The following is a 27,432-nucleotide window of genomic DNA, read 5'->3' on the forward strand; positions in this document are numbered from 1 at the left end:
AAAAGAGTGCGGGTACTAGACTGGCCTGCCTGTAGTCCAGACCTGTCTCCCATTGAAAATGTGTGAAGCCTAAAATAGCACAAGGGAGACCCCCGGACTGTTGAACAACTTAAGCTGTACATCAAGCAAGAATGGGAAATAATTCCACCTGAGAAGCTTCAAAAATGTGTCTCCTCAGTTCCCAAACCTTTACTGAGTGTTGTTAAAAGGAAAGGCCATGTAACACAGTGGTGAACATGCCCTTTCCCAACTACTTTGGCACGTGTTGCAGCCATGAAATTCTAAGTTAATTATTATTTGCAAAAAAAAAAAAAAAAGCTTATCAGTTTGAACATGAAATATGTTGTCTTTGTAGTGCATTCAACTGAATATGGGTTGAAAAGGATTTGCAAATCATTGTATTCCGTTTATATTTACATCTAACACCATTTCCCAACTCATATGGAAACGGGGTTAGTAATAATATGGAGTATCGGTGCGTGCAAAACAGGTTTTAATACTAATCAAATATCACCCCATTGACTTTGACACCTATGCACTAAAAGGCACACTGAGCAATGACAACCTAAGTTTGAATCCCTGCAGTTGAATGATTAGATTGTGAGATATGAAGATCATCTAAGGGCATCAGACCTTTTAAAGTCAGTAAAAAAGTCTTGGCAGCGTTCATGAGTGGTTCTGTCTCAACATGAGAAGGCACACGTCCTCATTCATGCATCCTTCCCAAAACATGAACAGTGAGCGTGCTGGGACATGATCTTCTTTTACACTGAAATATAAATGTCTCTTCAAAAGAAAACATACACTTCCAACACACCACTTGGAGAATATAAGCATGCATTTCTCACCGAATAATAAAAATATACAATCACCTTTTTAATCCTGTTTTGCAATGTCTTTAAAAGTAAGTTAAGCTTAGTGACTAAACACTTGCAGTGCAGATAAAGCTTGAAACCTGTAAACATCAGTATATCAGTAGGATTTAGTTATCGCTGCGACAGACAGGAAGTAGTACTCGGCTTTCACTTTAAAAGTCTCTTTTGCATTGACCCCGGCAGTGTTGACCCCCCTGGACAGTAACCATGAGGTCAAACACAAATGAAAACCTTTTTTGTACTTTGCAGGTCTACCATGCATCACTTATTAGTTATGGCACTGGTGTTCAAAATGCGGCTTGGGGGCCGTTTGTGTTCCACAGCTTGCTTTTTAATGACCTGCACCCTTTTCAATATATAGAATATTGTTTTGACTTGGAAAACAAAGCGTGTAAATATCCTTATCAAACTTGATAATAATAATAATAATAATAATAATATATTTTATTTGTATAAAGCACTTTACATTGAGTAAACAACCTCAAAGTGCTACAGTGTATTAAAAAAATTAAAATAAAAAGATAATAAAAATAAATAAAAACTAAAACAGCCTAATAGCTATAACTAGTATGCATATATCTAAAAAAAAGCCTTTTTTTTTTTTAAAGAAGGGTTTTTAAGCCTTTTTTAAAAGCATCCACAGTCTGTGGTGCCCTCAGGTGGTCAGGGAGAGCGTTCCACAGACACAGATTTACTAGTATGCATATATCTAAAAAAAGGCTCTTTTTTTTAAAAAAAAGAAGGGTTTTTAAGCCTTTTTTAAAAGCATCCACAGTCTGTGGTGCCCTCAGGTGGTCAGGGAGAGCGTTCCACAGACACAGATTTACTAGTATGCATATATCTAAAAAAAAGGCTTTATTTTTAAAAGAAGGGTTTTTAAGCCTTTTTTAAAAGCATCCACAGTCTGTGGTGCCCTCAGGTGGTCAGGGAGAGCGTTCCACAGACACAGATTTACTAGTATGCATATATCTAAAAAAAGGCTTTTTTTAAAAAAAAGAAGGGTTTTTAAGCCTTTTTTAAAAGCATCCACAGTCTGTGGTGCCCTCAGGTGGTCAGGGAGAGCGTTCCACAGACACAGATTTACTAGTATGCATATATCTAAAAAAAGGCTTTTTTTTTTAAAAAAAGAAGGGTTTTTAAGCCTTTTTTAAAAGCATCCACAGTCTGTGGTGCCCTCAGGTGGTCAGGGAGAGCGTTCCACAGACACAGATTTACTAGTATGCATATATCTAAAAAAAAGGCTTTATTTTTAAAAGAAGGGTTTTTAAGCCTTTTTTAAAAGCATCCACAGTCTGTGGTGCCCTCAGGTGGTCAGGGAGAGCGTTCCACAGACACAGATTTACTAGTATGCATATATCTAAAAAAAGGCTTTTTTTAAAAAAAAGAAGGGTTTTTAAGCCTTTTTTAAAAGCATCCACAGTCTGTGGTGCCCTCAGGTGGTCAGGGAGAGCGTTCCACAGACACAGATTTACTAGTATGCATATATCTAAAAAAAAAGGCTTTATTTTTAAAAGAAGGGTTTTTAAGCCTTTTTTAAAAGCATCCACAGTCTGTGGTGCCCTCAGGTGGTCAGGGAGAGCGTTCCACAGACACAGATCTACTAGTATGCATATATCTAAAAAAAAGGCTTTTTTTAAAAGAAGGGTTTTTAAGCCTTTTTTAAAAGCATCCACAGTCTGTGGTGCCCTCAGGTGGTCAGGGAGAGCGTTCCACAGACTGGGAGCGGCGGAGCAGAAAGCCCGGTCTCCCATTGTTCGTAGCTAGATCCTCATTAGAGAGGAGAAGACCATTTAGGGCCTGATTTACCAAAGGTTTGCGTGTACTAAAACGAGTGCAAACTTGATGACCTACTGAACGTGTGCAAAGTGGATTGCGTCGATTAAGTGAGCAGAATGAGGTGCCTCTGTCTTCATTATTATGCAAAATATACGCTGATCATCACAATGCTGGGAGGAGAGGATGCAAATATAATTATTCAACACGCGTGATTTATCAACACTCATCAGCCTTTTGCGGGCACTACTTTGCACTTTACTTAGCACCTGTGAGGACATAAAAACTGAACAGTTCCACACACGGCTGCAGGATCAGACCGGAATCCTCCGTCCTACGTGTGTGTGTGTGTGTCATCATTCATGGACGGTCAGAACTAAAGACATATTATCTATTCAGCAACATCATTTTATAATTCTATAGCTGCTAGAGGACCTGAAGGGCTGATTAACCTCTTAACTCCAAAGCTGTTTGTTTACATGCTGTTTGTTTACATCATTCTCTTTGCTATTTGGGCTTATTGGACCCTAATTAGAATAAAAACTAAAAATCATCTTTTAATATGATGAAACTTAGTCCATAAGTACACAAACGTGTACTTCATGTGTAGTTACATGCACATTTTTATTTTTACACTTTTTTTTTTTTTCCAAATTCCATTGTATGTTATACTTTTCTGACACCACCAGATGGCAGTATAAGTGTCCACATAAGTGGCCATAAGACCCCAATTCAGTAGTGTACACAATTTTGGAAATAAGAGCTAAAAAGGTGCTGTCCACGCATGTGGCCACTAAGCCTTTAGAGGTTAAAACAAATGTATGCATTTTGGTGTATTTTTTTAATGACGTTTGTTTTTTTTCACATACAATATTTTTTTTAAAAATATATCTTATAAGAAAACATTTCTTTGTTAGAATTTGTTTGCATATTGAGCGCACAACTGCTTCTAAAATGCCCCTAAAAAGTGGTAGATGTCTCCCGCATGTTTGAAGACACCGCAAAACCACCAGGTGATAACATGAATGTGCGGTAAATGAATGTCTCCATGGCGATGCTCCGTACATAGTACACATAAAAATCCTCATTTAAATAAGGCGATCCGCACCAATTTACAATTGCACGTGCAGTTTTAGTAAATCGCAGCGTAACACGGCCTATAATAGTTTGCACACGCTGTTTAGCACGTGGTGTTTGGATCTTAGTAAACCAGGACCTCAATGTAACGATTATTGTGACCAATATTATTACAAAACCCAAAACCAGTGAAGTTGGCATGTTGTGTAAGTGGTAAATAAAAACAGATTACATCCATTTTCTACCGCTTGTCCCTTTTGGGGTGGCGGGAAATCCTTTTCAACCTGTATTCAATATTGCAAAGACAAGATACATAACGTTCGAACCGGAAAACTTTTGTTATTTTTTGCAAATATTAGCTCATTTGGGAATTTGATGCCTGCAACATGTTTCAAAAAAGTTGAGGAATGCTCATCAAACATTTATTTGGAACATCCCACAGGTGAACTGGCTAATTGGGAAACGGTGGGTGCCATGATTGGGTATAAAAGCAGCTTCCATGAAATGCTCAGTCATTCACAAACAAGGACGGGGCGAGGGTCACCACTTTGTCAACAAATGCCTGAGCAAACAGTTTAAGAACAACATTTATCAACCAGCTATTGCAAGGAATTTAGGGATTTCACCATCTACGCTCCGTAATATCATCAAAAGGTTTAGAGAATCTGGAGAAATCACTGCACGTAAGCCATGATATTACGGAACTTCGATACCTCAGGCTGTACTGCATCAAAAATCGACAACCGTGTGTGAAGGATATCACCACATGGGCTCAGGAACACTTCACTAAACCACTGTCGGTAACTACAGTTGGCCGCTACATCCGTAAGTGCAAGTTAAAACTCTACTATGCAAAGCGAAAGCCGTTTATCAACAACACCCAGAAACGCCGCCGGCTTCGCTGGGCCCGAGCTCATCTAAGATTGGACTGATGCAAAGTGGAAAAGTGTTCTGTGGTCTGACGAGTCCACATTTCAAATTGTTTTTGGAAACTGTGGACGTCTGTGGAGGAAACGAACCATCCGGACTGTTCTAGGTTCAAAATCCAGCATCTGTGATGGTATGGGGGTGTATTAGTGCCCAAGGCATGGGTAACTTACACATCTGTGAAGGCACCATTAATGCTGAAAGGTACATACAGGTTTTGGAGCAACATATGTTGCCATCCAAGCAACGTTATCATGGACGCCCCTGCTTATTTCAGCAAGACAATGCCAAGCCATGTGTTACAACAGCGTGGCTTCATGGTAAAAGAGTGCGGGTACTAGACTGGCCTGCCTGTAGTCCAGACCTGTCTCCCATTGAAAATGTGAAGCCTAAAATACGACAACGAGACCCCGGAATGTTAAAATGTTAAGCTTAAAAGGAAAGGCCATGTAACACAGTGGTAAATATGTCCCTGTGACAACTTTTTTGCAATGTGTTGCTGCCATTAAATTCTAAGTTAATGATTATTTGCAAAAAATAATTAAGTTTTTCAGTGTGAACATTAAGTATCTTGTCTTTGCAGTCTATTCAATTGAATATAAGTTGAAAAGGATTTGCAAATCATTGTATTCTGTTTTTATTTACCATTTACACAACGTGACGACTTCACTGGTATTTGGGTTTTGTAGATACAAAAGCAATACGAAAATCACAGCTCGTTAATAAATCATAAAGTGTTTCAATCTAGGATGCTTTGGTGTTTGGTATGTTGAGTAAACAAACCAAAGGTGAAGTGGTCCCTGCTGTAAAAGGTTTGTGACACACCTGAAATAAAAGTTAAGCAATAAAAAGGTACGCTGTAAGGAAATGAATATTTCGATGGTAGACCTGTAAAGTAAAGTACAGGTGTTCAGTTAGTATGTGCACAATAGTGTCAAGTTAAAAAAATAGGTGTTAAAAGTCGTTAGAAATAGATAAAAAGATGCTATAAATAGATACATTGTGCTCTGTGGAACATTGGAGGCACCTTGACGCTGAGGACTAATCAAAACACAAACAGGCAGCTCATGCAAAACAAATCTCAGCCACTAGACTCTATTTCACCCAAAACAAGCTAAAGAGCGGCGCCGGTTTCGTTCTTGATTTGGCTAAATCCCCGCCGCCATCTGCCTGATTGCATTGTCATTCAGATGAGGTCTCACAAAGGCTCGGGGCTTAGACTCCGCCCCCGCTGCGGTCCACCGTCACGGGGCCCCTCATATCCAGAGTCTCCTCGGCGGACTTCATGAGGATGGCCAGGCGACTGTCAGACACTTGGCCCTTTTTGACGGCGCTCATCAGCTGTTTGACAGAAAAAGCACATGTTGTTGACGAGCAGGCGACACCGCAGGGGGGCTTGCCGACGTTACGCGGGCCATGCGCGAGCGATCCGACCACCTCCACATGCTCAATGAGCCCAACACCGTTTGAGTAGGGTTTTTTTTTTTCAGTGTGATGAAGCTGAACCAGGTTGGACGTGAAGCTTTAACATCATGATGTGGGGGTCTGCTTTCTCTGGTCTGAACCTGTCAGCTCATTTTAGATCGTTTTTTATAACACAGTGGAACCACGTTTGCATTTCTTTGGAACCTACAGGAACTATTTGATCCCCGGCTCATTTCGTAGTTTACAAGTTTACCTTACAAAGACAGTAACAGTTCATTATAAGTTGGCAGGTGTATTTTAACAGAACATCAATTACAGAAAAAAAACATTAGGGCTGTCAAATCTCTGATTTGGGATCTGCATAAGTCCTGAAAATTTGCGTGCATCCGCCTTTGTAGTCCGTGTTGACACCGTAGTCGATAAGCCATCCAACCATCCATCCATCTTCTTCCGCTTATCCGAGGTCGGATCGAGGGGCAGCAGCCTAAGCAGGGAAGCCAAGACTTCCCTCTCCCCAGCCACTTCGTCCAGCTCCTCCCGGGGGATCCCAAGGCGTTCCCAGGCCAGCCGGGTCTTCCCCGTGGCCTCCTACCGGTCGGACGTGCCCTAAACACCTCCCTAGGGAGGCGCTCGGGTGGCATCCTGACCAGATGCCCGAACCACCTCATCTGGCTCCTCTCCATGTGGAGGAGCAGCGGCTTTACTTTGAGCTCCCCCCGGATGGCAGAGCTTCTCACCCTATCTCTAAGGGAGAGACCCGCCACCCGGCGGAGGAAACTCATTTCGGCCGCTTGTACCCGTGATCTTGTCCTTTCGGTCATAACCCAAAGCTTATGACCATAGGTGAGGATGGGAACGTAGATCGACCGGTAAATTGAGAGCTTTGCCTTCCGGCTCAGCTCCTTCTTCACCACAACGAATCGATACAGCGTCCGCATTACTGAAGACGCCGCACCGATCCGCCTGTCGACCTCACCATCCACTCTTCCCTCACTCGTGAACAAGACTCCAAGGTACTTGAACTCCTCCACTTGTGGCACGATCTCCTCCCCAACTCGGAGAAGGCACTCCACCTTTTTCCGGGCGAGAACCATGGACTCGGACTTGGAGGTGCTGATTCCCATCCCAGTCGCTTCACGCTCGGCTGCGAACCGATCCAGTGAGAGCTGAAGATCCTGGCCAGATGAAGCCATCAGGACCACATCATCTGCAAAAAGCAGAGACCTAATCCTGCAGCCACCAAACCGGATCCCCTCAACGCCTTGACTGCGCCTAGATATTCTGTCCATAAAAGTTATGAACAGAATGGGTGACAAAGGGCAGCCTTGGCGGAGTCCAACCCTCACTGGAAACGTGTCCGACTTACTGCCGGCAATGCGGACCAAGCTCTGACACTGATCATACAGGGAGCGGACCGCCACAATCAGACAGTCCGATACCCCATACTCTCTGAGCACTCCCCACAGGACTTCACGGTCGAATGCCTTCTCCAAGTCCACAAAGCACATGTAGACTGGTTGGGCAAACTCCCATGCACCCTCAAGGACCCTGCCGAGAGTATAGAGCTGGTCCACAGTTCCACGACCAGGACGAAAACCACACTGTTACTCCTGAATCCGAGGTGCGACTATCCGGCGTAGCCTCTTCTCCAGTTCACCTGAATAGACCTTACCGGGAAGGCTGAGGAGTGTGATCCCACGATAGTTGGAACACACCCTCCGGTTCCCCTTCTTAAAGAGAGGAACCTGACTGACAGTTATCGAATATTATTTTGTATTTTTTCCATGGATGTGTGAGGGGTTACGATTATTGGTAGCGCGAGAATCAAATATTTCACTCAAATACAAGGTATTAAACTTTTAGTTGATGTTTCTTCTCTGGATCTTTTTTGTTGGTATTCTGTTTTTCTCTGCTAAAATAAACCTGTCACAACAATCCCGGATTGTTCTTGTCTTTGTAAGGAGGTAAACTTTCCTGTGCTTAGTTTCAGAGGTGGATCAAATCTTTCATTTCCCCCCACTGTCTGTATGTTCACGTGTGAAAGCAACCTCACTTACTAAACTCTAGAGTACCGTTTTTTTCGGAGTATAAGTCGCTCCGGAGTATAAGTCGCACCGGCCGAAAATGCATAATAAAGAAGGAAAAAAACATATATAAGTCGCATTTTTTGGGGAAATGTATTTGATAAAAGCCAACACCAAGAGTAGACATTTGAAAGGCAATTTAAAATAAATAAAGAATAGTGAACAACAGGCTGAATAAGTGTACGTTATATGAGGCATAAATAACCAACTGAGAACGTGCCTGGTATGTTAACGTAACATATTATGGTAAGAGTCATTCAAATAACTATAACATATAGAACATGCTGTACGTTTACCAAACAATCTGTCACTCCTAATCGCTAAATCCCATGAAATCTTATACGTCTAGTCCAGGGGTCGGCAACCCAAAATGTTGAAAGAGCCATATTGGACCAAAAATACAAAAACTAATCTGTCTGGAGCCTCAAAAAATTAAAAGCCATATTACATGTGTCATGAGATATAAATTTAATTAAGAGGACTTAAAGGAAACTAAATGAGCTCAAATATAGCTACAAATGAGGCATAATGATGCAATATGTACATATCGCTAGCCTAAATAGCATGTTAGCATCGATTAGCTTTGCAGTCATGCAGTGACCAAATATGTCTGATTAGCACTCCACACAAGTCAATAACATCAACAAAACTCACCTTTGTGCACTCATGCACAACGTTAAAAGTCTGGTGGACAAAATGAGACAGAAAAAAAGTGGCATAAAACACGTCCTAGAAAGTCGGAGAAAGTTATACATGTAAACAAACTATACGGTGCGTTCAAGGACCGCCAAAATAAGTAGGACAAAACGGCGCTCGCCAAATACTCGAATCAGTGAAGCATGTTTAATATAAACAGTGTGATTTATAACAATTAGGGAGGTTTGTGTCATGTTTGTCCTCCTACAGAAACCATACTAAAACAAAAAAATAGATTTTTTTCCCCTCATCTTTTTCCATTCTTCATACATTTTTGAAAAATCTCCAGAGAGCCACTAGGGCGGCGCTAAAGAGCCGCAGGTTGCCGACCCTCTGTCTAGTCTCTTACGTGAATGAGCTAAATAATATTATTTGATATTTTACGCTAATGTGTTAATAATTTCACACATAAGTCCCTCCTGAGTATAAGTTGCAAACTATGAAAAAAAACGCGACTTATAGTCCGAAAAATACGGTACTGTTGCCTGTTTCAGCCAAACCACTCAAGTCAGTAGGCCTCCCTTTGTATTCAGGCACACTATGTTCATTTTTTTTTAAATGTTCTAATGAAACAGTTTTATTGCTGACATCCAGCCTAGTGCAGCTTTATCACCTTGTAGAAGTCTGGTGAGTTTTTCCTCTCCTGGTCCACCCGAGTAGTTAAAAAGGGGTTATATTCCTCTGTTTATTACTGTCCACCAGTACTTTGCATACACTACCTGATTGTAGTCTCTACATCATCCAAGAGCCGGTCGGACACACAAGTAAAAGACAAACATTAATATTTAGCGACATTATTTGAACAGAAAATGCAAATGTTCGCAAAAAGGAAAACATGTGTTGCTTCCTGGAGAGTCTGACCAGATACAGTTGTGCTCATAAGTTTACATACCCTGGGAGAATTTCTTCAGAGAATATGACTGGCGACTCGACCATGCAGCCCATTTTTCTTCAAGTGCCTCCTTATTGTGCATCTTGAAACAGCCACACCACAATTTTTCATACAGTCCTGTATTTCAGCTGAAGTTATTTGTGGATTTTTCTTTGCATCTCAAACAATTTTCCTGGCTGTTGTGGCTGAAATCTTTGCTGGTCTACCTGAATCCCTCATTTTCCACTTCTTAAACAGCGTTTGAACACTGCTGATTGGCATTCTCAATTCCTTGGATATCTTTTTATACCCCTTTCCTGTTTTATGCAGTTCAATGACCTTTTATCGCAGATCCTTTGACAATTATTTTGCCTTCCCCATGACTCAGAATCCAGAAACATGTGTGCAGCACTGGATGAAAGATGCAATGGTCTGTCAGAAGCCCAGAAACTCACTGACCTTTTATACACACATATTCATTACAAACAAACATGTCACAGGTGAAGATTGGAACCTTGATTAGCCATTCAAACCTGTTTGTGTCAACTTTTGTGCATGTTATCAGATCAAAGTCACTGGGGTATGTAAACTTTTGATCAGGGTCATTTGGGTACTTTCTTTTGTCATTTTGATTTCAAAAGAGTAAACAGAGTTGTTTGCCAATAAATAGCTTCACACAACCATTAAGCATGAGTGGAAGAAAGGTTGTTGTGTTATCATTCATATTCTCTGAAGAATGGCCAAGAAATCATAAATCCTCCCAGGGTATGTCAACTTATGAGCACGACTGTCTATACCGGTAGTTGCTCTCTCACGCTAATGAAGAGGAAACTGTATCATGCTCCCTTGCAATGACTCTTCTCAATTTGCCACCAAGTGAGAAAGTAATTTAGCAACAGTCAGAGAGGCTCGCGCCTCGGCCCTCATTATACAAGTCACACTTCCACCTTCCTAATTAACGTCATCTGGTTGAAGCGAGTTCACACCTACTGTCTCAGGTGGACAACCACCTTTTCTCCTTTTTTTTTCTTTTTTTCTCTGAAGCAAAGATGAACATGGCATAGCAACCTTTAACCCTGTAACACCCCTGGTTGTAAAATTACAACGTTACCTTTAACCATCCTAAAAAACAATCTGTTATATATATATTTTTAACCACATTTACATAGTCATTGGGTCCTATTGTTCAGTCTCACAAGGCTATTGGATCGTACATTTGTTTATAAGTCACGCCTTCTGGCCACGAACTCTCACAACCTCTCAAGGTTTCCTTCGAACAAAATCTATTTGTTTCACTGGACTGGATTCATCAGATTCAAGTAATTAAAATGTATTTTATATATTTTTTGGTTGTTATTACAATGTCTAGAGCAGGGGTCACCAACCTTTTTGAAACCAAGAGCTACTTTTTGGGTACTGATTAATGCGAAGGGCTACCACTTTGATACACACTTAAATAAATTGCCAGAAATAGCCAATTTGCTCAATTTACCTTTAACTCTATGTTGTTATTAATAATTAATGATATTTACACTTAATTGAACGGTTTAAAAGAGGAGAAAACACGAAAAAAATGACAATTACATTTTAAAACATAGTTTATCTTCAATTTCGACTCTCTAAAATTCAAAATTCAACCGAAAAAAAGAAGAGAAAAACTAGCTAATTGGAATCTTTTTGAAAAAATTAAAAAAATAATTTATGGAACATCAATAGTAATTTTTCATGATTAAGATTAATTTTAGAATTTTGATGACATGTTTTAAATAGGTTAAAATCCAATCTACACTTTGTTAGAATATATAACAAATTGGACCAAGCTATATTTCTAACAAAGACAAATCATTATTTCTTCTAGATTTTCCAGAACAAAATTTTTAAAAGAAATTCAAAAGACTTTGAAATAAGATTTAAATTTGATTCTACAGATTTTCTAGAATTGACAGAATCATTTTTTAAAATTTTAATCATAATAAGTTTGAAGAAATATTTCACAAATATTCTTCGTCGAAAAAACAGAAGCTAAAATGAAGAATTAAATTAAAATTTATTTATTATTCTTTCCAATAAAAAAAATAAATTTACTTAAACATTGATTTAAATTGTCAGGAAAGAAGAGGAAGGAAATTAAAAGGTAAATAGGTATATGTGTTTAAAAATCCTAAAATCATTTTTAAGGTTGGATTTTTTCTCTAAAATTGTCTTTCTGAAAGTTATAAGAAGCAAAGTAAAAAAATTAATGAATTTATTTAAACAAGTGAAGACCAAGTCTTTAAAATATTTTCTTGGATTTTCAAATTCTATTTGAGTTTTGTCTCTCTTAGAATTAAAAATGTCGGGCAAAGCGAGACCAGCTTGCTAGTAAATAAATAACATTTAAAAAATACAGGCAACTCACTGGTAAGTGCTGCTATTTGAGCTATTTTTAGAACAGGCCAGCGGGCTACACATCTGGTCCTTACGGGCTACCTGGTGCCCGCGGGCACCGCGTTGGTGACCCCTGGTCTAGAGCATGTACATATGTAGTTATTGTGGAACATATGCATCACATTTCATTTAGAGCTTGTTATATAATTGTTGCTTTTAACTCTTCAATTTCTGCATCAAATGCCTCCTACAACAACATCTGAAAGGTCAAATATTTATTTTTTTTAGGTTTTTCTATATTTGGGTCTTACAGGGTTAAGGCTAAAAACACGTATTAACCCCTATATGTACATCCAATCGCCGGTTATACGTACCTGCAAAAATTCGTCGATTTCAATCTGTCCATTCTTGTTGACATCGACCTCGTTAAGAATATCATGGAGCGCGTTCTCATCGATGTGGACATTGATGCTCTGGAAAGGGAAGGTCGGGACGGATCAACCAGTGGAAAAAGAACTGACCAGGCAGGGAAGTGAGAACTCACATCCAAGACTTGCTGGACGTCGACGGTGGTGATGAATCCTTTGCTTTCTTTGTCAAACTTGTGGAAGCGTTTCTTGTACCTGCCAATCACATGAAGTTGAGGCAGTGCCACTTTTTTATGGCAGAACTTTGGCCAGTCTGATTTCACCTTGCTACTTCCTGGTTGTCCAGATTCATCTCGGATGTTTTGGTCAGCTGCTCAGAGCGAGACCGGTAGCCCATCTCGTGGTACAAGAACTTCTTAGCTGCTTCAAGCTCGGCCTGATGATAAATTCACCATTATAGCTTTTTGTCGCACTGATAAATTGCACACAGCTTTTCTCCTTTAGTTAACAATAAAGACTCAGTTCACACACACATAAACTGCAAAAACTGAAATCTAAGCAAGATTAAATATCTCAAATAAGGGTGATATTTGCTTATTTTCTGTCTGATAAGATAATTCTTCTCACTAAGCAGATTTTATGTTAGAGTGTTTTACTTGTTTTAAGTGTTTTGGTCCTAAATGATCTCAGTAAGATATTACAGCTTGTTGCTGAGATTTGATGACCTATATTGAGTAAAAAATGCTTGAAAATAGAATATCAACTGTTGCCAAGCTGTGTCATCAACACTCACAAGTATAAAACTACTTTTTTCAAGTAATCATTTCTTACTTCAAGCATGAAAAAAAACCTCATGACTTTGACACAATTGTGTCTCATAATTAAAACAGATGACAGCCAAATGGACTTTGCTGTTTTATTTTCAATGAAACAATAGAAAATATGTACTCATATAGTAGTACAGTTGGCACAGTACAGTAAACTGACAGTTAATATTTAAACATTTAACATGTGACATTTCAAACAATTTTGAACAGAAATAGTTCATGCACATTCAGATGAATTCTTCAAAATTACAATTAAAACATTTTTGGCCGGGGGCCGGGCTGTATATATGCGCACTAATTGACTGAAAGAGCACGCACTTGGCGCGATGATGTCATGTTATCGATGGAAAAATGCATTTTTAGACAATATGATTTGCCTGAGCGGCTAGGAGACCCCGAGAGTAACAAGCGCTTGCCTTGTTGCCTTTCCATTAAGAACAATAAATTAGTTTTCAGTATAAGTTTGCTGGTTTCAAGAAATGTAATGCCGAGTGCATATCATTATGTCAAGATAATGGCACTAGCATTTACTTCATTTAAGAATATTTTTCAACATATTGAGCAAAAAGGTCTCTTTTTTTTTCTATATATATATATTTTTTTATATACTTATTTTAAGGTATTTTTGGGTTCATTGAAGTTAGCTAATTTTACTTGTTTTGGAAAGTCTTGACAAGCCAAATTTTCTTATTCTATTGGCAGATAATTTTGCTTAGTTCAAATAAAATACCCCTCATTTTTTATTTTTTTTCTGCTTCTTTTGGAACACTGACTTTTTGCAGTGTACTCTTTAATTGTCCACTTTTACGTTCATATATTTTGATATTGAAACTTTTTTTCAGATTAAAATGTTATTTAATTTCCCCTTTTTTCTTTGTTAGTTTCAAAAAAAAAATTTCACACTCGGATATTTGGCTTGATTTTATCGTAGGACGCATGTCATCAAGTGAAAGGGACAAAAAAAAGTAGGGATGTCCGATAATGGCTTTTTTGCCGATATCCGATATTGTCCAACTCTTGATTACCGATTCCGATATCAACCGATACCGATATATACAGTGGTGGAATTAACACATTATTATGCCTAATTTTGTTGTGATGCCCCGCTGGATGCATTAAACAATGTAACTTTACCATGAATTGATTAACGTGGACCCCGACTTAAACAAGTTGAAAAACTTATTGGGGTGTTACCATTTAGTGGTCAATTGTACGGAATATGTACTGTACTGTGCAATCTACTAATACATGTTTCAAAAGTGGGCGGGGTGGGGGGGGGTATGGGTGTCGGTGGTAGCGGGGGTGTATATTGTAGCGTACCGGAAGAGGTAGAGTGCTGCAAGAGGTTCTGGGTATTTGTTCTGTTGTATTTATGTTGTGTTACGATGTGGATGTTCTCCCGAAATGTGTTTGTCATTCTTGTTTGGTGTGGGTTCACAGTGTGGCGCATATTTGTAACAGTGTTAAAGTTGTTTATACGGCCACCCTCGGTGTGACCTGTATGGCTGTTGATCAAGTATGCCTGGCATTCACTTGTGTGTGTGAAAAGCCGTAGATATTATGTGTTTGCGGCACATAAAGGCAGTGCCTTTAAGGTTTATTGGCGCGCTATACTTCTCCCTACGTCCGTGTACACAGCGGCGTTTTAAAAAGACATAAATTGTACATTTTGAAACCGATACCGATAATTTCCGATATTACATTTTAAAGCATTTATCGGTCGATAATATCGGCAGTCCGATATTATCGGACATCCCTAAAAAAAGGATTTAAAACTGTAAAAGAAAGATGTGAAACTGAAATAATAAGGTTTATATTTTGGAAAAAAACAGAAGCTTTAAATATCAAAATATATGAAAGTTCAGTTCGGTTTCAGTTTATTTGAAACAATGTAATGCGTCACATATTTCCATTTGTTTCATTACAGCACGTCTGAAAAGGAGTTGGAAGAAGCAGAGCTTATTTAATCCTACCCCTTTTAGCAATTGTATCCCAATTCCTTGTTCTCTGTAACAGAACAGTGAATGAATACATAAACAAATATACAATAAGTAAGTAAACAATTACTGAATAAATAATAATTATCTCATTTTTTTTTTAAAAAGGTTCAAGATGTTCATCATAATTCTTGTTCTGTGTACTTTGTGAACACTTGTAGTTTGAACAGTCTCTTAAACGGAATCATATTGGTGCTTTGTTTGTTTGGGTTTGTTGCTTAATCCATACCATAATGTAAATCCGCATATTCTAAAGGTCTTAAGTGTTGTACGTGCATTCAAATGTTTTAAATTAGATTTTCCTCTAAGGTTATCTTTCTAGGGAGCCCCTAAAGGGACATGGAGGAAACATTTTGGGGGGGGGAAATGTTATTTTTTTTTGTATTTTTTTTTTTTAGATATAGGGACATGGGGGAAAAAAATTTTGGGGGGGAATTTAAAAAAAATTTTTTTTAGATATGTATCTCGTGTGCACGCAAAAGTTTCTATACATATCTAAAAAAAATATTTTTAAAAATAAATAAATCACCCCCCCATAAAAAAGTTTTCCCCCATGTCCCTTTAGGGGCTTCGTAAGATACATATCTAAAAAAAAAAGAAAAAAAGAAAAATTTCCCCCATGTCCCTAAATTTTTTTGGGGGGAAGGGGGAATTTTTATTTATTTATTTTTTTTAGCTATGTATCTCGTGGGCATGCAAAAGTTTCTTGTGTGCACAAAATGCATATCTAAAAAACTTCTTTTTTTTTAAATCCCCCCCTCCAAAATGTTTCTCCCCATGTCCCTTTAGGGGCTCTGTAAGATACATATCTAAAAAAATAAAAAAATAAACCCCCCCCCCAAAAAAAAAATTCCCCCATGTTGGGGGGGGGATTTATTTATTTTTAGATATGTATCTTGTGTGCAAGCAAAGGTTTCTCGTGCGCACAAGATACATATCTAAAAAAAATGTTTAAAAAAAGCCCCCCCCCCCCCCATGTCCCTTTAAGGGCTCCGTAAGATACATATCTAAAAAAAAAAAAACATAAAAAAAAAAAAAAAAAAAAAATTCCCGTAAGATACATATCTAAAAAATAAAAAAATAAAATAAATCCCCCCTCCCCAAAAAAATGTCCCCCTTGTCCCTAAATTTTTTTGGGGGGGGTGAATTTTATTTATTTTATTTTTTTACATGTATATCTTGTGCGCACGAGAAACTTTTGCGTGCACATGAGATACATATCTTAAAAACTTTTTTTTTTTAAATCCCCCCTCCAAAATTATTTTCCCCCCATGTCCTTTTAGGGGCTCTGTATCTTTCTCCTCTTTTGTGAAAATTGAAAATAAAGAATGTATTCAAAATAATTACCAGAGTAAATCATAATTTAAAATAATAGCTTGATATTTAATACACTGATGTATTTTTCAAAACTAGATTTTTGACTTTCTAAATGTAGTTTATCAAGTACAAAACTTGCTCTGATTTAGCTCCAGATTTGGCTCCCTATGGTTGTCTGAGAGAGAATAATATAACTTGTCTACCGTCTTACGCTCCTGGCACCAGCCCAACTCCTTGGCCATGATCTGCACGATGCGTGGGAGGGCCTCGTCGGCTGCCTGCACATTCAGGAAGCCCAAACGTGTTCGCCGAGCAATGACATCGATGGCGGTGCAGGCGTACTCCCTGATGGCATACAGAACCTGCAAGAGGTGGTTCATTCAAAGTCAGAGTGATTACTGAAGTAAACTGTAAAGAATGATCATCTTATTTACTTCAGCCTCAATGTAAGGAAACTCGGACACAAGTCTTTTTCCGACGATCGGCCATCTTTGCCCCGTGACCTGCGCCATCTTGGCGACGTCGTATGCCTTCCCTCCGTACGTAGAGGCCAGATGCTGGGCGACCTGAGTGCAGACAAAAATACATCTTTGTTCACACTGCAAAAAGTCAGTGTTCAAAAACAAGAAAAAAAAATACAAAAATTAGGGGTATTTTATTTGAACTAAGCAAAATTATCTGCCAATAGAACAAGAAAATTTGGCTTGTCAAGACTTCCCAAAACAAGTAAAATTAGCTTACTTCAAAGGACCCAAAAATACCTTAAAATAAGTATATTGTCATTAATAACAACTGTACTACTATATGAGTACTTATTTTCTATTGTTTCACTGGAAATAAGACAGCATTTGGCTGTCATCTGTTTTAATTATGAGACACAATTGTGTCAAAGTCATGATTTTTTTTTCGTGCTTGAAATAACAAATGATTACTTTAAAAAAGTAGTTTTATACTTGTGAGTGTTGATGACACAGCTTTGCAACACTTGATATTCTAGTTTCAAGCATGTTTTACTCAATATAGGTCATCAAATCTCAGCAACAAGCTGTAATATCTTACATCTACTATCATTTAGGACCAAAACACTTAAAACAAGTAAAACACTCTATAACATAAAATCTTATGTATGGCCGCGCAAGTCCCGGGATGCCCAAAATGTCCATAACACACCCAGCCGAGTCCCACAGGGAGGAGGGGATAAAAGTTGGAAAAGTATGCAAAAGTCCCCAAAAATGTTTAAAATACCTTCCCAGGTTGGAGTCCCACAAGTCCCGCCGCCGGCCGCGCAAGTCCCGAGGTGCCCAAAATGTCCCCAGCAAAGTCCCACGGGAAGGCGGGGAGAAAAGTGAGAAAAGTCGGTAAAATGTTCAAAATTCACACCCAGGTTCGAGTGCCACAAGTCTTAAGACTTGTGGCACTCCATGTGGGACTCCAACCTGGGTAGGTATTTTGACAATTTTTGGGGACTTTTGCCGACTTTTCTCACTTTTCTCCCCCACTTCCCGTGGGACTTTGCTGGGACATTTGTTGCATCTTTGTGCGGCCGGCGGCAGGACTCGTGGGACTGGAACCCGGGGAAGTATTTTGGACAAAATTGGGACTTTTGACCATTTTGGCCGCCTTTTCCCCTCTTCTTCCCCGCCTTCCTGTGCACCATTGCTGGGTGTGTTTTGGACATTTGGACAAAAATAGTTTCAAGCATGTTTTACTCAATATAGGTCATCCAATCTCAGCAACAAGCTGTAATATCTTACTGAGATCATTTAGGACCAAAACACTTAAAACAAGTAAAACACTAACGTAAAATCTGCTTAGTGAGAAGAATTATCTTATCAGACAGAAAATAAGCAAATATCACCCTTATTTGAGATATTTCATCTTACTTAGATTTCAGTTTTTGCAGTGCATTTAACTCACATTTTGGGAGAGTAATTGTGCCTAGGTACACTGCAAAAAGTCAGTGGTCAAACACAAGAAAAAAAATTCCAAAAATGAGGGGTATTTTATTTGAACTAAGCAAAATTATCTGCCAATAGAACAAGAAAATTTGGCTTGTCAAGACTTTCCAAAACAAGTAAAATTAGCTAACCTCAATGAACCCCAAAATACCTTAAAATAAGTATATTCTCACTAATAAAAACTGTACTACTGTCAGAATAATTGTATCTAAGTTATCACAAAACTTTGTGTTTCCATGGGTTCCCAGCGAGCAGACAAAAGCTGTCTTTGATCTTAGCAAACAAAAGGCTTGTAAAACTCCACTGTGTAGGATGGGAAGCGGCATGAAGGTGTGGGTTTCTTTGAGCTATCGTAATCCACAGGAAGATTTTGTCTTGACCCGAAATCTACAAAGCGGAAGAGGAAGCAGGACCTGACCCCACTCCAGGCACCTTTTCTTCGAACTGTTTTGTAACCAAAGGCGACGGCTGTTTACGACCCCCCTTCCTTTAGAAATAGCTGTTGCCATGTAATCAGGGAAAGTCCAAATAAAAGAGGATGCGTACAATCTTTCGTCAGAGCGTGGTGGGACACTGAACAAGGGTACAGGTCTACGCGTTTCTCCTCATTGAGCCAAATTTAATTCTGTCTCTGTTTAATTCCTTGCTTCTTTGTCTGTTTAATAGATGTCATCAGTGTTTGAACCTGACAACTACTATATGGGTACATATTTTCTATTGTTTCATTAAAAATAAAACAGCAAAGTCCATTTGGCTGTCATCCATTTTAATTATGAGACACAGTTGTGTCAAAGTCATGATTTTTTTTTTTTCATGCTTGAAATAAGAAATGATTACTTTAAAAAAGTAGTTTTATACTTGTGAGTGTTGATGACACAGCTTTGCAACAGTTGATATTCTAGTTTCAAGCATGTTTTACTCAATATAGGTCATCAAATCTCAGCAACAAGCTGTAATATCTTACTGAGATCATTTAGGACCAAAACACTTAAAACAAGTAAAACACTCTATAACATAAAATCTTATGTATGGCCGCGCAAGTCCTGGGATGCCCAAAATGTCCATAACACACCCAGCCGAGTCCCACGGGGAGGAAGGGATAAAAGTTGGAAAAGTCAGCAAATTTCCCAAAAATGTTCAAAATACCTACCCAGGTTTGAGTCCTACAAGTCCCGCCGCCGGCCGGGCTGCCCAAAATGTCCAAGCAAAGTCCTAGCAAAGTCCCACGGCAAGGCAGGGAGAAAAGTGAGAAAAGTCGGTAAAATGTTCAAAAATCACACGCGGGTTCGAGTGCCACAAGTCTTAAGACTTGTGGCACTCCATGTGGCACTCGAACCTGGGTAGGTATTTAGAAAATTTTTGGGGACTTTTGCCGACTTTTCTCACTTTTCTCCCCCACTTCCCGTGGGACTTTGCTGGGACATTTGTTGCATCCTGGGACTTGTGCGGCCGGCGGCAGGACTCGTGGGACTGGAACCCGGGGAGGTATTTTGGACAAAATTTGGACTTTTGACCATTTTGGCCGCCTTTTCCCCTCTTCTTCTCCGCCTTCCTGTGCACCATTGCTGGGTGTGTTTTGGACATTTGGACAAAAATAGTTTCAAGCATGTTTTACTCAATATAGGTCATCAAATCTCAGCTACAAGCTGTAATATCTTACTGAGATCATTTAGGACCAAAACCCTTAGAACAGTGGTTCTTAACCTTGTTGGAGGTACTGAACCCCACCAGTTTCATATGCGCTTTCACCGAACCCTTCTTTAGTGAAAAATAAAATGTTTTTTTCTTAATTTAATCTTAATTTATAAATATTAATCATGTAATGATGTTATTATATTAAATACATACTAATAAAGATGTATTTTACAAACAGAACGTCACAGGAATGTACACATGATCCCATGTTTACATCTCATTGTGCAAAATGTGAATGTTTTAGTGGGAACTAAATGCGATATCGGAAAGGGGTACAACTTATTTCCAAAGCAGGACCCCCACCCAGACATACAATACTAGTACACATCTCATGAAAAACAATATGTTGTGTTACTGTCATTGTAAGTGGGCCAAAACACTTATTTTAGAAAATAATCCCATGGAAATGACTGCTGTCATTTGATTATAATAATAAAACATCCATCCATCCATCCATTTTCTACCGCTTGTCCCTTTTGGCGTCATTAACTTGGTATTTAGTCAGGTTTGGGACAGGTGTGCTGCTGGTGTGGCCAGTGTGCACATCTAAGTTAAAAGTACCAATGATTGTCACACACAATAGGTGTGGTGAAATTTGTCCTCTGCATTTGACCCACCACCCTTGTTCACCCCCTGGGAGGTGAGGGGAGCAGTGGGCAGTGGTGCCGGGGTGATTTAACTCCCAATTCCAACCCTTGATGCTGAGTGCCAAGCAGGGAGGTAATGGGTCCCATTTTTATAGTCTTTGGTATGACTCGGCCGGGGTTTGAACTCACAACCTACCCATCTCAGGGCGGACACTCTAACCACTAGGCCACTGAGTTAGAGGGAACATTGTTTGGGGGTATGCATAATACGCCGATAGGGAGAAGTTTTTATTTACACAATGAGTCGGGTGTGTCCTGACCTCCCCTGAGCCCCTGAGGCCGACTCACCAAACCCCTAGGGTTCGATCGAACCCAGGTTAAGAACCACTGCCTTAGAACAAGTAAAACACTCTAACATAAAATCTGCTTAGTGAGAAGAATGATCTTATCAGACAGAAAATAAGCAAATATCACCCTTATTTGAGATATTTAATCTTCTTAGATTTCAGTTTTTGCAGTGCATTTAACTCACATTTTGGGAGACTAATTGTGCCTAGGTAGCTCCTAAATGATGGATTTATTTTCCACGGCGTAGTCAATGAGTTGTCACGTGTTTACAGAAGACGGGAGAGCTTTTTGCTATTCAGATCGTTGGCTTGCCCATCACGCGAAAGGTCAAACACTGTCCAAATATCAACAACGACCTTTTAAAAATATTTGGCACCGACCGCAAACGTCTTTAATGAGGAGTAAGTAGACTGGAGGAGCACTTGTTCCTCCTGAAACCATGTTCTATTGGATTTAATGGGAGGCTACTGGCTAATTATTGCATGTATTTGATGTGAATCAATGACTCCTGTGGACTTAATGCCGTTGATGAATTGTACAAGCGCCGCATGTTGCAAGCCTTTTGTGGAACGGAAATGTCAACATTGTTAATGTCAGAACCGACGCTTCAGGTGGAAGTGTCGACACGTGGCTGATTATACGCCTCTTGACAGAAGGATGTGTCTGGAACATCTAAACATTACGTATAGGGATGTCCGATAATGGCTTTTTTGACGATATTCCGATATTGTCCAACTCTTAATTACCGATACCGATATCAACCGATAACGATATATACAGTCGTGGAATTAACACATTATTATGCCTAATTTGGACAACCAGGTATGGTGAAGATAAGGTCCTTTTTTTAAAAATTAATAAAATAAAATAAGATGAATAAATTAAAAACATTTTCTTGAATAAAAAAGAAAGTAAAACAGTATAAAAACAGTTACATAGAAACTAGTAATTAATGAAAATGAGTAATATTAACTGTTAAAGGTTAGTACTATTAGTTGACCAGTAGCACGCACAATCATGTGTGCTTACGGACTGTATCCCTTGCAGACTGTATTGATATATATTGATATATAATGTAGGAAGCAGAATATTAATAACAGAAAGAAACAACCCTTTTGTGTGAATGAGTGTAAATGGGGGAGGGAGTTTTTTTGGGTTGGTGCACTAATTGTAAGTGTATCTTGTGTTTTTTATGTTGATTTAATTAAAAAGAAAAAATTAAAAAACCATACCGATAATAAAAAAAAAACGATACCCATAATTTCTGACATTACATTTTAAAGCATGCCGATATTATCGGTCATCTCTAATTACGAAGGATTAGATGTTAGGATTAGATGTAATAATGCTCTTTGTCATTTCTGTATTATTTTTTATTTTTTCGCTAACTGCTTATTTGCTATTAGTTTTACCCTCATATTTGTACATGTCGTATTTGCTGATGTTGCTCTATTGTTGTTGTTGTGTTCGCTGTTGTTGTTTTTGTCTCTCTGTCTAATCCCCCTCTTGTCCCCACAATTTCCCCCTCTGTCTTCCTTTTTTTCTCTTTCTATCCCCTCCTGTTCCGGCCCGGCTGCACCTAATGATAATATAAATACATTTAATAAAGTCAAAATACAAGTAAGGCAACAAGAGAAGTATCCTACACTTCTCTTTTGTAAAGTAAATCTGAACATCCTATATGGGCATCTACATCTGCTATATGATTTGCCTGAGAAGCTGGACAGGACAAAAAAAAAAAAAGGATTAGAGATGTCCGATAATGGCTTTTTTGCCGATATCCGATATTCCGATACTGTCCAACTCTTAATTACCGATTCCGATATCAACCGATACCGATATATACAGTCGTGGAATTAACACATTATTATGCCTAATTTTGTTGTGAAGCCCCGCTGGATGCATTAAACAATGTAACAAGGTTTTCCAAAATACATCAACTCAAGTTATGGAAAAAAAAAATGCCAACATGGCACTGCCATATTTATTATTGAAGTCACAAAGTGCATTATTTTTTTTTAACATGCCTCAAAACAGCAGCTTGGAATTTGGGTGGGCGGGTGTGAGGGGTTAGCGGGGGGTGTATATTGTAGCGTCCCGGAAGAGTTAGTGCTGCAAGGGGTTCTGGGTATTTGTTCTGTTGTGTTTATGTTGTGTTACGGTGCGGATGTTCTCCCGAAATGTGTTGGTCATTCTTGTTTGGTGTGGGTTCACGGTGTGGCGCATATTTGTAACAGTGTTAAAGTTGCTTATACGGCCACCCTCAGTGTGACCTGTATGGCTGTTGACCAAGTATGCGTTGCATTCACTTGTGTGTGTGTGAAAAGCCGTAGATATTATGTGACTGGGCCGGCACGCAAAGGCAGTGCCTTTAGTACTTCTCCCTACGTCCGTGTACACAGCGGCCTTTTAAAAAGTCATACATTTTACTTTTTGATACATTGAGTTTTGTCTTGCCCTGATGTGGGATCTGAGCCCAGGATGTCGTTGTGGCTTGTGCAGCCCTTTGAGACACTCGTGATTTAGGGCTAAATAAATGAACTTTGATTAATTGATTTTTTAATTGTGCTATTTTGACTTCCATCCATCCATTTTCTACCGCTTAGTCCCTTTCGGGGTCGCGGGGGGCGCTGGAGCCTATCTCAGCTACAATCGGGACTTTTTAGTCTTAATTGTGTTTTGTAAGCAAAACGCAAAATATAAAAATGCTCCCCAAAGTGCTTCCATTTTTTTTGCATGCGGCCCTTGAGTTTGGATGTCCTGATCCAAGGTCAACTTCCGAACCAACAAATGTCTCTTACTTCCTGCTCCAAGCCGTAGTCTTGCACCAGTCGTATGTAAAGTGTCGGCGTCCAGCCGTTGGCGCCCTCCAACATCAGACCCACAGTCTTGCAGGTCTCAGCTGGCAGGGTATGTGCTTTAATGGCAGCATCCAAAGTCTCCTCAGCCATGGATCTGTAGGTGGTCCATTTACCACCTGCACAAAATAGTGTTGCTTTACCAAGACGGCGCAAGTCAGCGCACAACATTCAGAGACTAGTTGACCTGCAATTGTGACCATCCCGCTGTTACTCAGGCTGACTATGTGATTACGGCAGATGGACTGAGTGTCTTTGGAGTTGGGATCCGTCACCAGTGGGCGAATGCCACTCCACGCCGCCAACACGTCACCTCGTCTCACTATAAAATACAAACTTCAGATTTAAAATAATGTGTGACGCTATTCTACAAATGACCAAGCGGACACCTGTACCTTCCACATCGGGGCTGAGGTAGTTGCGGACCTCGTTCAGAATGAAGTTGATGTCATTCTCCCCAGGGATAGGGTGGGCTGTCACATTGGTGGGTGTGTCCGTGGTTCCAGCGATGGTCATCTTCTCCCAAGGTAGGAAGAAAATGACTCGGCCGTCGCTTGTCGCCGGATCCAAAAGGCCCATGTTGTCGGGACTGCACGACAAAAAAAAAAAAATACAGTAAATTTCAGCACATTTCTAAAGATTGCGATGAAGAGAATCAGGTATTTGTCTTTTATTTAAAATGTTAATTAAAAACTAAATGTGGGATATAAATAATAATGGAAGTATAATTGTTTGTATATAGTATATATCAGGGGTCACCAACCTTTTTGAAACCAAGAGCTACTTCTTGGGTACTGATTAATGCGAAGGGCTACCAGTTTGATACACACTTAAATAAATTGCCAGAAATAGCCAATTTGCTCAATTTACCTTTAACTCTATGTTATTATTAATAATTAATGATATTTACACTTAATTGAATGGTTTAAAAGAGGAGAAAACACACAAAAAATGACAACTACATTTTGAAACATAGTTTATCTTCAATTTCGACTCTTTAAAATTCAAAATTCAACCGGAAAAAAAGAAGAGAAAAACTAGCTAATTCGAATCTTTTTGAAAAAATTAAAAAAAATAATTTATGGAACATCATTAGTAATTTTTCCTGATTAAGATTAATTTTAGAATTTTGATGACATGTTTTAAATAGGTTAAAATCCAATCTGCACTTTGTTAGAATATATAACAAATTGGACCAAGCTATATTTCTAACAAAGACAAATCATTATTTCTTCTAGATTTTCCAGAACAAAAATTTTAAAAGAAATTCAAAAGACTTTGAAATAAGATTTGAATTTGATTCTACAGATTTTCTAGATTTGCCAGAATATTTTTTTAAAATTTTAATCATAATAAGTTCGAAGAAATATTTCACAAATATTCTTCGTCGAAAAAACAGAAGCTAAAATGAAGAATTAAATTAAAGTGTATTTATTATTCTTTACAATAAAAAAATAAATTTACTTGAACATTGATTTAAATTGTCAGGAAAGAAGAGGAAGGAATCTAAAAGGTAAAAAGGTATATATGTTTAAAAATCCTAAAATCATTTTTAAGGTTGTATTTTTTCTCTAAAATTGTCTTTCTGAAAGTTATAAGAAGCAAAGTAAAAAAAATAATGAATTTATTTAAACAAGTGAAGACCAAGTCTTTAAAATATTTTCTTGGATTTTCAAATTCTATTTGAGTTTTGTCTCTCTTGGAATTAAAAATGTCGAGCAAAGCGAGACCAGCTTGCTAGTAAATAAATACAATTTAAAAAATAGAGGCAGCTCACTGGTAAGTGCTGCTATTTGAGCTATTTTTAGAACAGGCCAGCGGGCTACTCATCTGGTCCTTACGGGCTACCTGGTGCCCGCGGGCACCGCGTTGGTGACCCCTGGTATATATAATTGGTACAAAGGTTTAACTAACACGTGTACAAGGATATTTCACATGTCTTTACTGTGTATATAATTGAACAGTGTTTATGTTGTGCACAAGGTGTATTTATAATATGTTGTGAAAAGGAAATTTCATAATTTTTGGAAGCTTATCTTGTATTTGACTTGGTTTATAGGGTTAGGCGCAATAAGGGTTCAACTTCAGCCTAAACCCTTTCGGTCTGCAACATTTTCAATTTATGAATGTACAACTGTTTGTTTATGTAAAACAGTTTGTTTATTTTGTTGACCATTGACCGAAGAATAATAAATAATAATAACAACAAAAAGGTATTTGTCTTTTCTGGTGCTGCTCAAACTCCCTCAGATTTTCCTCAAAGAACTCTGCTGAATTTAAAAATAAATTAAATAAATAGAACCAGATCTGCTCTGTTGTTACAATGTTGGATACTTGTGGTAAAAGCGTCACATCATAAGGTTCTCGCATTTGGATGTCAGCTTGAAGGCTGTCCACAAGGTTGCGGAGTGTGTTTATAGCAATCTTCGACCATTCTTCCAAAAGCGCATTGGTGAGGTCACACACTGATGTCGGTCGAGAAGGCCTGGGTCTCAGTCTCCGTTTCTAATTCATCCCAAAGGTGTTCTATTGGGTTCAGGTCAGGACTCTGTGCGGGCCAGTCAAGTTCATCCACACCAGACCTTGCTTTGTGCACAGTCATGTTGGAAGAGGAAGGGGCCCGCTCCAAACTGTTCCCACAAGGTTGGGAGCATGGAATTGTCCAAAATGTTTTGGTATCCTGGAGCATTCAAAGTTCCTTTCACTGGAACTAAGGGGCTAAGCCCAACTCCTGAAAAAACAACCCCACACCATAATTCCTCCCCCACCAAATTTCACACTCGGCACAATGCAGTCCGAAATGTAGCGTTCTCCTGGCAGCCTCCAAACCCAGAATCGTCCATCAGATTGCCAGATGGAAAAGAGAGATCCATCACTCCAGAGAACGCGTCTCCACTGCTCTAGAGTCCAGTGGCGACGTGCTTTACACCACTGCATCCGACGCTTTGCATTGGACTTGGTGATGTATGGCTTAGATGCAGCTGCACGGCCATGGAAACCCATTCCATGAAGCTCTATGCATACTGTAGGTGGGCTAATTGGAAGGTCACATGAAGTTTGGAGCTCTGCAGCAACTGACAGTGCAGAAAGTCTTTGCACTATGCGCTTCAGCATCCGCTGACCCCTCCCTGTCAGTTTACGTGGCCTACCACTTGGTGGCTGAGTTGCTGTTGTTCCCAAACTTTCCATTTTCTTATAAATTGTGAGTTCAAACCCCGGCCGAGTCATACCAAAGACTATAAAAATGGGAGCCATTACCTCCCTGCTTGGCACTCAGCATCAAGGGTTGGAATTGGGGGTTAAATCACCAAAAATGACTCCCGGGCGCGGCCACCGCTGCTGCCCACTGCTCCCCTCACCTCCCAGGGGGTGATCAATGGTG

At 39.2% G+C, this 27,432-nt stretch overlaps 1 protein-coding gene across 1 annotated transcript in view; it reads right to left on the minus strand.

Annotated features, from left to right (window-relative positions):
• Positions 1 to 412: 412 nt before the first annotated feature.
• The window catches only part of gpd2 (glycerol-3-phosphate dehydrogenase 2 (mitochondrial)), a 70,419-nt gene continuing 43,399 nt past the window's right edge, over positions 413 to 27,432 (minus strand). The window contains exons 9-17 of the mRNA XM_062043556.1: positions 24,446 to 24,639; positions 24,238 to 24,372; positions 23,994 to 24,169; positions 17,039 to 17,170; positions 16,808 to 16,966; positions 12,787 to 12,899; positions 12,640 to 12,718; positions 12,470 to 12,568; positions 413 to 5,993 (exon numbers count right to left, since the gene is read on the minus strand). Coding sequence (XP_061899540.1) covers positions 5,868 to 5,993; positions 12,470 to 12,568; positions 12,640 to 12,718; positions 12,787 to 12,899; positions 16,808 to 16,966; positions 17,039 to 17,170; positions 23,994 to 24,169; positions 24,238 to 24,372; positions 24,446 to 24,639 — 1,213 coding nt within the window. The 3' untranslated portion in view covers positions 413 to 5,867. The remainder of the gene's footprint in view (positions 5,994 to 12,469; positions 12,569 to 12,639; positions 12,719 to 12,786; positions 12,900 to 16,807; positions 16,967 to 17,038; positions 17,171 to 23,993; positions 24,170 to 24,237; positions 24,373 to 24,445; positions 24,640 to 27,432) is intronic.

Source organism: Entelurus aequoreus, linkage group LG01, assembly GCF_033978785.1.
Source record: "Entelurus aequoreus isolate RoL-2023_Sb linkage group LG01, RoL_Eaeq_v1.1, whole genome shotgun sequence".
In the NCBI taxonomy this organism is placed as follows: Eukaryota; Metazoa; Chordata; class Actinopteri; order Syngnathiformes; family Syngnathidae; genus Entelurus; species Entelurus aequoreus.